At 42.2% G+C, this 15,606-nt stretch overlaps 1 protein-coding gene across 1 annotated transcript in view; it reads left to right on the forward strand.

Moving 5' to 3' along the window:
• The window catches only part of GSG1L2 (GSG1 like 2), a 65,254-nt gene that overhangs the window by 18,577 nt on the left and 31,071 nt on the right, over nucleotides 1-15,606 (forward strand). The window contains exon 3 of the mRNA XM_077834033.1: nucleotides 5,670-5,822. Within this exon, the coding sequence (XP_077690159.1) occupies nucleotides 5,670-5,822 (153 nt within the window). The remainder of the gene's footprint in view (nucleotides 1-5,669; nucleotides 5,823-15,606) is intronic.

Here is a 15,606-nt window from a genome sequence, read left to right on the forward strand (position 1 = left end):
AGATGTCATCGCTACTCCAGAACCTCTAGAGCCAACTGCCCAGCTAAAGTTAGAGAACGCTTCCCTCCAAGTGCTGGTTCAGACCCCTCTAGGATCTTTTGGCCCACCCATGGTAGAAGCCCTGGAGCGTAGTTCAAAAATTCCCTTGCCGGAGTGGTTTGGCGGTGACTGCCACATGTTTTGAGGGTTTATTTACCAGTGCCACCCACACAATCAGATGAAGGTGGGACATGTTATCAATGTACTGTCTAGAGAAGCCCTAGAGTGGGCCTCACCAAGCCTGGAACAGGTCAACGTGATGCTTGATTTTGAGTACTTCATCCACTCCTTCTTGTTAATATTCCAGGCCCCAACCACGTCTGCAACATCAAAGCAGCCCTATAGTTCCTCGCCAGTGTTAGTGATCTATCTCCACCTACACAGTCCACTTCCGGAGTCTGAATGCCGATAACGCTTGGAATGAAGCAGCCCAAATCTATAATTTTCACTGGGGATTGAATGATATTGTAAAGGAGGATCTGGCTCTGGTCAACCCTACCCACCCCCACCCCTGCACTGAGTTGGTACCCTACATCAAGCTTTGCATAAGAATCAAGAACCAGCTGCTTGAGAATTGCCTGGAAAAGAAACAGGATGTTGACCATTCCGAGCCTAGGGTCAAAGGTCCCCATGCATGTCCTTTACCCAGTTCTGGATCTGATGACATGCAAACAAACAGCACCAGGGGGTTCATCACAGACCAGCAGAAGGATTACTGGTGCCAAAATGGCCTTGCCTGTGCTACAGAGAAAGTGGTCACTTCAGCACAAGGTGCTCCCACAATCCCAGACCTGCTACAGTGCCAGAAAACCACTCGATCCAGCCCCAGTAGAGGAGTCATGGCTGGACCTAATGCAGAGAGCAAATTCCCCAACTGGATCCACTCTGCTGCCTACATTTTCCCATGCACCTTAGGAGCACCACCAACCACACCAGCAGATCCCCCTCCAGCTCTGGGTCCCAGTCACACTTGAAGTAAGCTGTACCTGCTTGCATTGATCAACTCTGGGTTGTCCAGAAACTTTATGGACTTCACCTTTGCTGGAGCCAACCATTTGCCCAGGCAGAGGAAGCGTGTCCCAGAGCAGGTGGAGACTATTGATGGTAGTATGCTGACTTCTGGCCAGTTTCCTAAAACACAGCACCTCTCCAGGTCAAGATAGGAGACCACCGGGAAATTATGCAGTTTGACCTTCTCCTGCTGATCAATGAGCTCCTAGAATGGGTCAGTAAAGCAAAGATCTTCATCAAGCTTGACCTGCATGGTGTATACAACTTGGTCTGCATCCGGGAGGGTGACGAGTGGAAGACAGCTTTCTGCCTCAGGTATGGCCACTATGAGAACCTGGCTATGCCCTCTGGCCTCTCCAAAACCATGGCCACATTCCAGTATTTCACGAATAATACCCTCAAAGATATATTATACCAGTTCATTCTGATCTCTACTTAGATGACATCCTATTCTTCTTAGAAAACTAGACTCTGCACGACCAGCATGTCCAACAAGTGCTGGAATGCCTCAGGAAAAATAGCTTATATGCCAAATCAGAAAAATGTGAGTTTGACTGCACCACCATTGATTTCCTGGATTATGTTGTCTTGCCTAATGAGATCACTATGTATCCACACCACCATTGTGGACTGGGCCCTGCCAAAGAGCACCTGTGACATCCAGTGCTTCCTGAGATTCACAAACTTCTATTGGAGGTTCATCTCCCAAGTAGTGTCCCCCATTACGTAACTTCCATAAGAATTCCACATTCATCTGGCTCTCAGAGGCCCAATGGGCTCTTGAGCAACTAAAGAAGGCCTTCATCTCTGCACCTATATTGAAACACCTGAACCATCCCAGCCTTTTGTTGCCAAGACAGACACTTCCAATTATTCCATGGGGGCAGCCCTGTCGCAACTTCAGAGTGTCACCAAGCATTCTCCATCCATGAACATTCTACTCCAGAAAGCTAAGTCCCACCGAACAGCACTACAAAATCTATGACAAGAGCTGCTAGTTATCAGGACCACCTTGAAGAGTGGCATCACCTCTCGGAGGGTGCACATTTCCCCATCCAGGTATTCACCAATCTTAAAAACCCAGAACACTTGTGATCCGCGAAGGCCAAATCCAATGGTCCCTGTCTGTTTGTTTTTTCTTGTCTGGAGTTTATGCTGCATTATTGGAATGGAGGCCAATGGCAAACCTGATGCATTCTCCCACAAGGGGGGGTACCTTGATGGCAATGAAGGACCATCTGAACCCTCCACCATCCTAAAGCCCCACCATTTCACCAATGTATTAGTGAACATGGACTTCTTATCCCTTGTAAAATCCTCTCTACAGAGCTACCATTTTGCACAATGGATGTTGCACAATGCCAAGTCCGTCCCAGGCTTCTCTGTTAGAAATGGTCTACTTCTGTTCAAATACTGTGTTTATGCCCCCAGAGGCCCGTCCCATCTTCCAACTCTCTGACTATGCCACAACTCCCCTCTGGACAGCCATTTTGTACATGGAAGACCACAAAACTGATTGTGTGACCTTTTTGGTAGTCTAGACTGTACACCTCTGTGAGATCATACATTGACTTATGCAAAGTTTCCCATGCTGTATTAAGGTCCCCCATACTGAGCTGCTGGGATACTTGATCTCCTTACCTATTTCTTCCCAACCCTGGGAATCAATAGCAATGGATTTTCTTTCGGAGCTCCCTAACTCCAGAACCGTAGTCATAGCTGTAGACCTCTTATCCAAGATGTCTCACTTCGTGCTCTCCTGTAAGATTCCCACTGCAGAAATGACAGCCCATGTTGTCTTTGACCATGTTTGCAAGTTGAATGTGTTATCTTCCAAAATCACGTCAGACCACAGACCAGAGTTTGTCACCCACCTTTGGCAAGAGCTCTTCCGCCTCTTAGATGTTGACCTACATCTCTCTACTACTTGTGATGCCCAAATGGATGGGCAATCAGAACAGATAAATGATATTTTAGAACAAGACATTGGGGATTTCCACCTGGACAACTGGGTACAACTCCTACCCGTTGCAGAGTTTGTCTATAACAATTCTGAACATAAGTCTACCCAGCAAAGGCCCTTTTTCTCCAGCTACAGTTTCCATCCCTGGTTCTACCCATCATGAACCTCAACTTCCCATATCCCTGCAGCCTCTGATCTGGTCAAATGCCTCCTTCGTATCCAGGAGGAAGTAAGCTTGACACTACCAAGGCAGACTATAAGTGGTTTGCTGACCACCACTAATAGACCAAACCTCCCATCACTGTTGGCTTTACACAAAACACTTGGACACCTCATGTCCTTCACACAAACTTGACTACTGGTACCTTGGTCCCTTCCTTGTCATTTAGCAAATTAAGTTAGTCACTTTCTGCCTCCAGTTGCCCCCCACCATGAGATTACATCCCATGTTCCATGTCTCCCTACTGAAATAGCACACCCACAACTCCCTGTCAGGATGAATGAAAGCTCTTTTTCCTCCAGTCGTGGTGCAAGGTCAGGAATAATAACTGGTGAATCAGGTCCTCAGAGAAGCTCCTATACCTAATAGATTGGGAAGGTTATGGCCCAGAGGAGCACTCACGGGAGCCAGTGAGAAACATCCATGGCCCCAACCTGATCTGTGACTTCCATCAGTCCCATCCCAACAAACCAGTCCTAGGAATGCCTGGGAAGCACCTTCAGAGGAGGGTAAGGTGAGGCAACCCCACAACCAGACCAATGCAACTCACTCAGGTGTTATGACTCACCCCTCCAAGAGAGCCTGCAGTAACTCATCCATGCTGCAGCCCTGAGCAGGGGCTGGGTCAGATGACCCCCAGGAACAGGTATGTCCCTGACCCCACCAGAGCTGCAAGTTAGTCTGTGCAACAGCACTACTCAGCCAGGAACCCTCCTGATGCTTCACGTGTGACAGACTCCCTCAGCTTCCAGCCTGCCCTCAATTCTGTTCCTGCCCCCAACCCAAGGCAAAGGGATTAATTTCATCAGGTAACCCCTAGATCTTGTATTTATGTGAAGGGGTAAATAACACTTCCTTATTCACTTTCTCCACACCATTCATGATTTTATAGTCCTCTATCATATCTGCCCTTAGTCACCTCTTTTCTAAGCTGAATGGACCCAGTCTCTTTAATCTCTCCTCGTATGGAAGCTGTTCCATACCCGTAGTCATTTTTGTTGCCATTCTCTGCGCCTTTTCCTGTTCTGATATATCTTGTAGTTTATACTAGTTGCAGTTAGACAGCTTTTAATCCATTTAATGCATGCCATGTTTACGTTATATCTTTTGAAGTTTTTAATCAGAATGTCATGTAGTAACAATTCAAATGCCTTTCAGAAGTCTATACATATCTCATCAACACTATTACCTTTATCAGCCAAACTTGTAAACTCAACAAAAAAGGATTATCAAGTTAATTTGATAGGATCGATTTTCCATAAACCCATGTTGATTGGCAATAATTATATTACCCTTCTTTAATTCTTTATTCATCAAATTCTGTATCAGCTGCACCATTATCTTGCCTGGGATAGTTGTGAAACTGACAGGATAATTACCTGGATCTCTCCTTATTAAATACCAGCACCATATCAGCTTTCTTCCAGTCTTCTGGAACTTCCCCAGTACTCCAAGACTTATCGAAAGTCAATATTAATGGTCCAGTGAGCTACTCAGCCAGCTTTTTAAAAAATTCTTAGCTGCAAGTTATCTGGACCTGTCCAACTTTAGTAGCTGCTGTTTAACATCCTCTTGAGACATTAGTGGACTGGAAATAGTGTTATCATATGATATGACTACATCATCTGTTTTTTTTCTCAAATACAGAACAGGAATATTTATTTAACACATCTGTGTTTTATGCTGTATTATTAATAATTCTACATTTTACATCTATTAACCAACCAATACCATTGTTAGGATTCTTTTCGTTCCTACTATGTTGTAAAAATTCTTTCTTAACTTTGCTGGCCATAGATTTCAACTTGTCGCCTTTTGCTGCCATTATGAATTTTCTACAATTCTTAGCTTCTGATTTGTTTTTATTACTATCAACTTCTCCTTTCTTCCATTTGTTATATATTATTTTTAACTTTATGATAGCTGCCTTCACTTCCCCTCCAAACCAGATCAGTTATTTTTAACAATACTATCTTCTTGCTCCATCGTAGGATTACTGCTTTCTGGGGATCTAGTAAAGCGGTCTTAAGCAATTTCCAATTAGCATTCACATTTTTCTGATTAAATTCCTCCTCCCAGCTGATTTGGTTCTAAATGTATTTTTGCTTTGTGAAATTGGCCCCTTTAAAGCACCAAGTATATGTATCACTGGTCTGGCCTCTATTCTGCTTGCATGTTATAAATGTGATCACTGGTATCTTACTTACCATTAATTTTTAGTTCTGCGATCAGTTCTTTTTTATTTGTTAAGATGAAGCCTAATATAGAATGTCTCTTTGGTATCTAAGTACCTTTAAAGTCAGAAGTTGCATGGGCACCCTCACAGATTTTGACCCTTGATTTAAAGCCTTATAAACAATAAAAATGAAGAAAGAAATGTACTAAATGTCTGTAATGGCTGCTTATAATATCGATGCTATTGATTTGTCTTTCCAGGTGTACTGTGGCTGTCTATTGTAGCGGAGCTACTCTATATCATTTTGCTTCTAACTGGAGCCACTTTGATGTCCATAGAAGTGTGCTACTACACTACAGTCATTGATGGGTTAAAGCTCAACGCCTTTGCTGCAATATTCACTGTACTAGCAGGTACAGTTTAGGATTTATATATTGTAACTTTGTAACTTTGAGTTGCAATGCTAAATGCTTTTGCAGTAAAATTCTTTAATTTATGGACCAGATCTTTAAATCAAAGAGTTTTGCCTGAGTGAGGACGGCAGGACGGGGTCCTCTATTTTCTAATACTATTGTAAATGGCATAATTCATTAATCTAGAAAATGCAACATAGAGAGAGAAATTAGACTTGATTTCAATAAATATGCCCTTCCATACTGAGATCCAGACAGCAGAGCCGGGCTCAGCATGGCTTTGTGGAAAATAGGTCTTGTCAAACAATATTGATATAATTTTTCAATGAGATTACAAGTTGGGTTGACAAAGATGTTGACATAATAGATTTCTGTAAGACATTTGACTTAGTGCTGCACAACACTGATTACAAATTCAGCCCTCTTCAAAATTAATGTAACACTTGTTACATGGATTAAAAACTAGGTAACTGATATATCTCCAAAGTAAATGTAAATGGGGAATCATCCTCCTAAAGGAATATTTCTAGGGTTTTCCCAGGGATCAGTTCTTGGCCCAATACGATCCAATCTCTTTATCAATGATTTAGAAGAAACCATAAACGCATTCCTGGTAAAGTTTGCAAATGAAACCGTAGCTGGAGGACTGGTACATAATGATTCATAAATTTAAAAACCACAAATGACCATTCGATCATCTAGTCTGACCCCGTGCATAACACAGGGCACAGGATTTAATCCAGTTACTCCTGTACTGAGCCTATTAATTTGTATTTGACTAAAGTATGTTTTCCAAAAAAGCATCCAGCTATGAGTTGAAGACATCAAGAGCTGGAGAACCCACCACTTCCCTTGGTATTTTGTTCCAGTGGTTAATCACTCTCATTATTAAAGATTTGTGCTTTATTTCTAATTTGAATTTGCCTGCATTGGTTCTTGTTATGCCTTTCACTGCTGAATTAAAGAGCCCTTTAGTATCTGTTATTTTCTTCTCTTGAACATACATATACATCCTAATCAAATCACCTTTCGTTCTTCTTTTTGATAAGCTAAACAGATTGAGTGCTATCACTGGAAGGCATTTTTCCCAGTCCTTAAATTATTTTTGTGGCTCTTTTCTGCATCCTCTCCAAATTTCCAACATTCTTTTAAAAATGTGGACACTTGAACTGGACACAGTTTTCTAGTATCTGCCCCCCAATGCATATACAGAGGTAAAATCACCTCTCTACTTCTTCTCACTACTGCCCTGTACATACATCCAAGGATCAGATTAGTCCTTTTTGCCACAGCATCCCACTGTGTGCTTATGTTGAGTTGTTTGTCCACAATAATCTTTTCAGTCACTGCTTTCCAGGATACAATCCCCATTCTGTAGGTTTGGCCTGCATTCTTTACTCTTAGAAGAATGACCTCACATTTAGCTGTATTAAAACACATTTTGTTTGATTGGACCCAGTTTACTAATGAGGCCAGATTGCTCCTCATGACTGCCCTGTTATCATCATCATTTACCACTTCGCTAATCTTTGTGCCAGCGATATTTTATCAGCTTTGATTTTTAAATTGATCATTGATACAAATATTGAATAGCATTGGGTCTCAAACTGATCCCTGTGGAACCTGCTAGAAACACCGCCATTCAGTGATGATTCCATATTGACGACTGCTTTTTGAGATCGGTCAGTTAGCCAGTTCTTAATCCATATAATGCATGCTTTATTATGATTGTATAATGCTAACTGTTTAACCAGAATGTTGCACAGTACTAAGTCTTATACTTAGACTTTTGTAAGGTGCTTAACATCTACACAATTACCTTTATCAACCAAATTTGCAGTCTCACCAAACAATGAAATCAGGTGGCATCAATTATATCTTGTCCTTTACTTCCAGCTTTCCCATGATTTTGCTGAGGATTGAGGTCAGGGTAACTGGCTTAGACTTACGCAGGACATTACGCTTTTCCTTTTTGAATACAGGCACAACATTAGTACTCTTCTAGTCTTCTAGAATTTCCTCATATTCAAAGATAGATTAAAAACTAACATCAGAGGGCCAGACATCTCAGCCAACTCTGTTAGGACTTATGGGTGCAAGTTATCTGGGCTTGCTGATTTAAAAATATTCATCCCTAGTTGTTGATGATCAACATCCTCCTTGGTTAAACTGGAAAATATTTCATCACTTCACATGATATCAGGACACTGTCCTGCTTCTTTCTAAATACAGAACAGAAATATTTACTGAACACATCTGACTTTTTCCTGCTTCATTGTTAACAATTTTACAGTCTTGATCTAGTAGTGGACTTTGTTTAGTACCTGTTAGTAAATAATAATACCTTTAGTTCTTTCTTTCTGTATATATTGATTAATTTACATATTAACTATTCTTTAGAATCTTTATCTTAAACAAAGAGTATGTCTGAATTCTAAGGCCTAGAACACTGGTCTTGACCAATAAGTAACACTATTTAGGAATTTATTTATGATGCTGTATTTAAGAACTCTAGGGTACCTTCTTGTCTATAAAACACCAGATATTCTTGGAAACCATCTCCTTAACATATATATAAAATGCTTACATAAGCATATATAGATTAGGGAAATTAATAAGAGATTATTGTTATAGCAGATGTTTTCTATTGGGGAAATCAACATGGAAGAATGATTGTGGGGTAAGAAAGACTCAGAGATATTAAATTGAAGAATTGTTAGTGCTCTCAGCTGTGAATAATCATGCCTTCACACATGAATCAGGTAAACTGAGACTGTATAGAAATGACATCACAACATATGTTTCTAGGAGAATATTCTTGGCAACTAGGTTTCCTTTGTCCGAAACCCTATACAGTAACAGCTGTTTTATCAGGCACTTTACCAACCAGAAAGCTCTATAAACCTGCATTTGACAAAAAAACTTCAAAAACAGACTCCAACGAGAAACTGCAGAACTGGAATTAATTTTAAACTGGACACCATCAAATTAGGCCTGAATAAAGACTGGGAATGGATGGGTCATTACAAAAACTAATTTCCCCATACTAATTTTTCCCTACTGTTACTCACACCTTCTTGTCAACTGTTTGAAATGGGCCACCCTCATTACCACTACAAAAGTGATTTTTCTGGTGTTAATTGAATTGTCTTGTTAGCACTGACCCTCCGCTTGGTAAGGAAACTCCCATCTTTTCATGTACTATGTATATATATCTGCTTCTGTATTTTCCACTCCATGCATCTGATGAAGTGGGTTTTATCCCATGAAAGCTTGTGCCCAAATAAATTTTAGTCTCTAAGGTGCCACTAGGACTCCTTGTTGCTTTTGTTTCAACAGGGTTTGTAGTTCACTGACAGGTCCCTGTGTACTCTGCAGAACAATGTCACCAAATTCTGTGGTGGTAACCCCCAAATTCCACAATTTTGCTAATTTATTCTATCACGATGAAATACTCTTTGTTGCTATCACTATTCCCACCCGCATCCCCCATAGCAACAGCTCTGAAAAGGCTCATTAGAAGAACATTTTTGTCCCTGAATATTTTTGACAATGATTGTTTACAATTATGTCTTTTTCACTCTATTCTCCAGACAGCCAGGCTGCCCAGGCCATGGCTGTTGTGCAGTTGTCTAGGTGACCCCACTCAGAACCTCCTTGTTCCAGAGTGTGCTAGGAAGGGGGAGCTTGTAGCCAGGTTTAACAGTAAATTTCCCTGCTCCCTAGGCCTCCCCTCCTGCATTACTCTCTCAAGAGCTAGGCTGTGGAGTCCTGACTGAGATGAATGTGGCAGATCAGAACTCTGGCAAGGGGTGAATTTTGTGCAAAATACTGGGCTGCATAATATGTGATGTGTATTTTTTTAAGAGATTTGGACTGAATTTATATCTCTGTTTGACTCTCCTTTCTGGCTTGAAGGCCTCTCTTTGCATGGTGTTTATATGTTATCTTGCATTTGTTATATGGAATGTGGATTTGATGAGGTTCTATGTTTTAACACCAGTTTTATTGTGCCTTGATGCTACACAGAGTCAAAGGGTAACATTTTCAAAAGCACCTAAATGACTTAGGGTCAGATTTTAAAGGCACCTAGAGTTACAGATAGGCACCTAGTCAGATTTTCAAAAGATCCTAGGCACCTAACTTCTACTGGTACTGGAATCAAGTCCTGCTGGGTGCCTGTCTGCATCTTTAAGCACCTAAATACATTTTAAAATCTGACCCAAAGGTCTAGATCCACAAAGGGACTTAGGCATTGCAATGCTGAGTGTTGCAGCACCTAACTCTTGGGTGTCCTTCCACCAACTGGAATCCAAGAGCCAAAGTTAGGCATCCGGCTCCCATACAATGCATGGGGAGAGTTGGGCACCTAAGAATGGGATCCACAAAAGCCATCTTGCTAAACTGGAGTCACCTAAGCTAGCTTGTTACCCATGGTTTTCAGAATCCAAAACAGTGGTAACTTAACTGTTTCACTCCAAGCGGTGTCAGGAATAAATCAGTGGGAACACAGCGCTCTGGCTGATGAAAGATTAATACAAGTAAGTATTCTGTTATCTACAACTACAATTTATTCAATTTAAGCATACACAGACACAACCAATAGGTTTAGAACATCCCAAATATTTACCGAAAATGTGGGATGGTATTGAGTAAATTGCAGCAGTTCAACACTGGCCGGTTGCTTCCCTGCCAGAGAGTGAGTTGTCAGGAAAAATGCCTCTCAGGATAGCTTCAGAGGACTGCTCCAAAGTACACTCTATTATGTAGTCCTTTTTATAACTAACTTTTACAAAACACATAGATCATAGTGACCCCTACTGGGTCATCACGTCTCCTAATGTCAAATTACTTATCAACAAACATTCCTTACACTCTTAGTCATAATAAGCTTCTATGTCAAAGGAGCCCCAAACCCAAGGTTCCCATCCACTTATTTTCTTTCAGTCTTAAATTGTTGGTTCTTTTACTCCCCTCCTCCCATTCTGATTAGCAGAGACTGCAAGTCTGGAAATGTATTTGAACATGCCTCCAGAAGCTCTGCTTGTTCAAATTAACCCTTAACTAGGTGGTGGTCTATTTTATTAATTCATGGTGTCTGAATGCTGGTTGCAATTAGCTTAATCAAAATCTGGGGCACACACACACCCTCAAATTTGGGGAAACAAGCCAATAGAAAATGACAAGACGAGGCGTGTGGTTTAAGTCCCACCCCTCAAAGGGACTTAATCACCTATCCCTGGGATGGCAAAAGGTTTCTGTCTCTGGTTGGGGTTTGGAGCTGTGAACCCTCTCCTGGAGTCAGGCACACCTAAAATGTTTCTAGAAACACTAGGAGAAAGAGGCAGCAGTAACCTCTGGGCTACCAGGTATTTTTGCATGGGGCTTTCTTTGTCTTTTTTGTTGAAGCTGTTCCACTATGTATTAAATACCCCTTGGCCCAGAGAGAGTGTAAGAATTACTCTACAGCTAGAGAGTAAGAGAGAGAGAGAAGAGAATTCAGTTTTTATTATTTAAAATAACATTGATATTATCAAAATTACCATAAATAAATAAAGTATTTTTTCAGTTTTTTTATGAATATAAATTTTCACAGTTGCACAAAATTATAGGGGGGTCAGACAATTGGGGGTAGGGTAAGGGTAATTATTTAATGACAGTAGATGCTGAGATTCAAAAAGTTAAAGCTTTATAACTCTTAACACACACTGTCAGCATCACGTGCCAAAATATACAGAGTAAATCACCTTAACTGAAATTCTAATTTCTCAAGCAGCAGTTTTCTTACTTTGCTTACCTGTACATTTTGATTATTATAGATAGAAATATTTTTTTTTCTGGTTTAGGTGTGTATGATGAAATCAACATTTATCCATAAAAGTCTAATCCTTCCAAGCCTATCTAAAGTCCAGTGGTTAGGGAACTCACCAGAGAGTTACAAAACCCATTCTGAAATCCTTTCTCCCAGGGTTGATTGATTCAAATCTAAGTAACTTAAATCAGCAAGCAAAAATCCTTGATTTAAATAATTGGTGTCCATCTTGTTTTGCATTTGTATTTTTTAGGTTATATAATTTTAAAGAGAGGTTGATTCTCATTTGTGGGTAACAAAACAAGTTGATTTGCAACTAAATATAGCCTTTACTCTACATTTGGAACGTTTTTTGCTAACCAGGAGGAAAGATGTTAATTAAGCAATTATATAGCTTAGTTTTTAATATTGTTATTATGTTAGAATATGGTAAATGATGCATTTCTTATTTACTATATGATTTTTTTACTTGTGATTTGTGTCAAGTTCTAACTGGATGGAAATTGGAATTCAATATAAAAATGCACCAAAAAAAGCTTTTTTGCTGGTGTTGTTGTTTAGTTAAATAAAACTACCTTAAATGTGCTGGATATATAGGGGGAGGGGGAAATAATTTTATCAAAGCATGTTTTGCATTTAAAACCAAAGGATGTATTACACACAAAAAGTAATATCTGCAATTAGTGAATTGAACTGATTGTTTCTGGTCGTCATGTGCTTCAAAGAATTTACAATTAGTAGATCTCACCCTGTCATACCTCCATTTTTATTTATAGATTTGGAAGAGGAAAACAAACTTGCCTGCCTTTTCAACTACCAATTGGTTTCTTAACTTTGATTAAACTAGTCATTGAAATTAGCTGGTGGAATAAACTGCAGAAGAGACTAGTACTGTCAAAAGCTAATTCCCCACTTCTAAAAAATCTGGTTCCAGGTACTCAGACAGTGGCTTCCACCAGTTCAGTGGTTTGACTTTAAAACTTTGGCAGCAACCAATGTTAAACTGCTGAATACTTTTAAAAATTTAAATTATTTTAATAGGTTATGGTAAGCTTAAGCTTTCATGTGGGTTATTAAACTTTCAAATATAATTTTAAATTTATTTTTAAAGAAAATTATGTAAATAAAAATATCAGATTTAAATAAAACCACTGATTTACATAAAAATCATTTTTGTAAAGAAACCATTTGTTTTTATTCACCCTGCCTTTTACACATCAGGCAGAGGGGGGACTTGAGCGTGGGTGTCCCATATACCAAGTGAGCGCTGGAGCCCAAGGGTTCTCACAACAATTTTTTTAGTGGCCTCAGAGTGTGGCCACCAACTCGCACTGGTGGCCTCCTTGATGCCTTTTCCCTAAAATACTTAATGAACTTTAGGAAAAACAATTAAATATAGACAGATTCACATCCAAATCATTGTAATGTATATTTGTAGGGTTTTTTGGCAGACTCAATAACAAAAATAATGATGCCTCCCTCTTCAGTTCCCCCACCCAGGGCTTAGGCTGGGGCTTGCTGTGAAAAATATTGTCTGTCTGTGATACTTGTATATCACAGCACACTTAGTAGCTACATGGGAGGCTGCGAAAAGTGATATTAACAAACATACAAGTATCACTTTTCACAGATAGCTGGTAAGTCTGCTGTAAAAAGTGATACTTGCATGTTTGTTAAGATCACTTTTCTTAGCAAGTCCCAGGACCCATTAAGCTCTGGATGGGGGGAGGGGGGAAAAGTGCAAGACAACAGGAGCCAGAGGCGATGGTGGGATGGATGCGAGGCCGGGGGAGGCAGCGGGGGCGATGGGGGTGAGTGATGAGCCCCACTGTTGCATGGCCAGAGCCAGGGCCTGATGTCTGCTGCCATGCAGCCAGACCTGGAGCTCAGTACCCATGGCCAGAACCCAGAACTGGGGACAGGAACTTCTTCGCTGGAGCCAGGCATTGGAGCCCACTGCCATGCAGCTGGAGCTGTGGGTCAGCGCCCAGGACTAGTGCCTGCAGCCGCAGGCCCAGAGCCTGGAGCTGGATGCTGGAGCCCAGGAGTGTGTGGCTGGAGCCAGGAGTCAGCACCACTGCTGCGAGGCTGTAGCCAGCACTCACTGCTGCATGACCAGGGCCAGGGGTTGGCACCTGGGGCCAGTTCCTGCCACCATGTGGCCGGAGCCCGGGAACAGAGCTGTGGGTTGGTGCCTGCTGCCATGCAGCTGCGGCAGGGGATCAGTGCCAGGGGCTTGGTTCGCACAGCTGGAGCCTGGGGCCAGTACCCACCACTGCATGGCCAGAACTGGGGGCCAGAGGCCTACTGAAGCTCTGAGGCCAGAGCTGGGAGTCTGCATCTGCTGCCCTGTGGCCAGAGCAAGGGGCTGGCGCCCAAAGCCCCTGCTTGGAGCCTGCTGCCATCCAGCTGGGGTTGGGGTTCGGTGCCTGTGGCCAGTGCCTGCCACTGCATGGCTGGAACCCGGGACTGGAGCCGGGAGCCAGCGCCTGTTGCCACACAGCTGGAACCAGGGGCCGGAGGCTGAAGCCCTGCAACTGGAGACCAGGGCTGCGTGGCCAGAGCCAGGGGGGTCAATACCCACTGCCCTGAGACTGGAACCCGGGGTGTCACATTATTGACTTGAACTGGGACCATATAGAATATGGTTGCAACCAAGGCCCCGTAGTGGCACCAAATCTTGTATAAAGGGGGTCAAATAAGGTGTCTAAGACAAGGTTATGGTTTGCTGATTATGATTATGCGAACTGTATGCATGTATTATTTTTGTGTTTAACGTTATAAGTATTGGCTCTATACAATCTGTATTTCAAACTTGTGCTGTGCTTCTGGGTGACACCCCAGACAAGTTGGTGTCAGGTCTACCTAGCCTGCTTGATGGCCCATTAAGGACCATCAGCTATACAATTGACCCATTGAGAGAAGGCAGACATGCCTTCTGACTCAGCAAGGTGTGCAGGGACATGCCTATGGACAGAACTTTGCGGTTTTCCATGCCGTGTGATGGACAGCTTGTCTTTGGAACAGAGAAAGAAAGACCACACGGCAAGAGAATATAAAAAGCTGCTGCAGCTCCTCCATCTTGTCTTCAATCCTGCTTCTTATCTCTGGAGGGACTTGGCTACACTGAAGCTTTGAACCAAGGACTGAAAGACCCGTCCCAGCTGTGGATGTTCTCCAGAGACTTGATGTGAACCTGCAGTTTATTCTATCACTGCTGCAAGTCTGAACCAAGAACTTTGCCATTACTGTATGTAATTGATTCCATTTAACCAGTTCTAGCTCTCATCTGTATCTTTTTCCTTTTATGAATAATCCTTTAGAATCTAAAATCTAAAGGATTGGCAATATCGTGATTTGTGGGTAAGATCTGATTTGTATGTTGACCTGGGTCTGGGGCTTGGTCCTTTGGGATCGAGAGAACCTTTTTTCTTTTACAGGGGTATTGGTTTTCATAACCATCTGTCCCCATAACGAGTGGCACTGGTGGTGATACTGGGAAACTGGAGTGTCTAAGAGAATTGCTTATGTGACTTGTGGTTAGCCAGTGGGGTAAAACCAAAGTCTTCTCTGTCTGGCTGGTTTGGTTTGCCTTGGTGTGCATAGAAATCCCAGCCTTGGGCTGTAACCTCCCTGCTTTAAGCAATTTGTCCGGAATTGGCACTCTCAGTTGGGTCCCGCAGAACCAGCATCGTTACACGGGGTCATATGGCCAGGTTCCTGAAGTCCTGCTTCTGGAGCCTGCCACCCAACCCTCCTCCCCGCCAACCTGTGTCAAGAACTCACTTTGCTCTGCAGTGTTGTTCCCCATCTCTCTCCAGAGGTGGTGCAGGGTGGCACAACAAGGAGGGCTGGGGAGAGACTGATGCTTTGCCCCCCCATCACTGCCCACTGCCCCCACTGTAGCCGCACGAAAAGCCCCTGGTTGCCCTGTGTGGCCATGGTGGCCACATTTGAGAAACATTGCTCTAG

Source organism: Eretmochelys imbricata, chromosome 14 (genome assembly GCF_965152235.1).
Source record: "Eretmochelys imbricata isolate rEreImb1 chromosome 14, rEreImb1.hap1, whole genome shotgun sequence".
NCBI lineage: Eukaryota > Metazoa > Chordata > Testudines > Cheloniidae > Eretmochelys > Eretmochelys imbricata.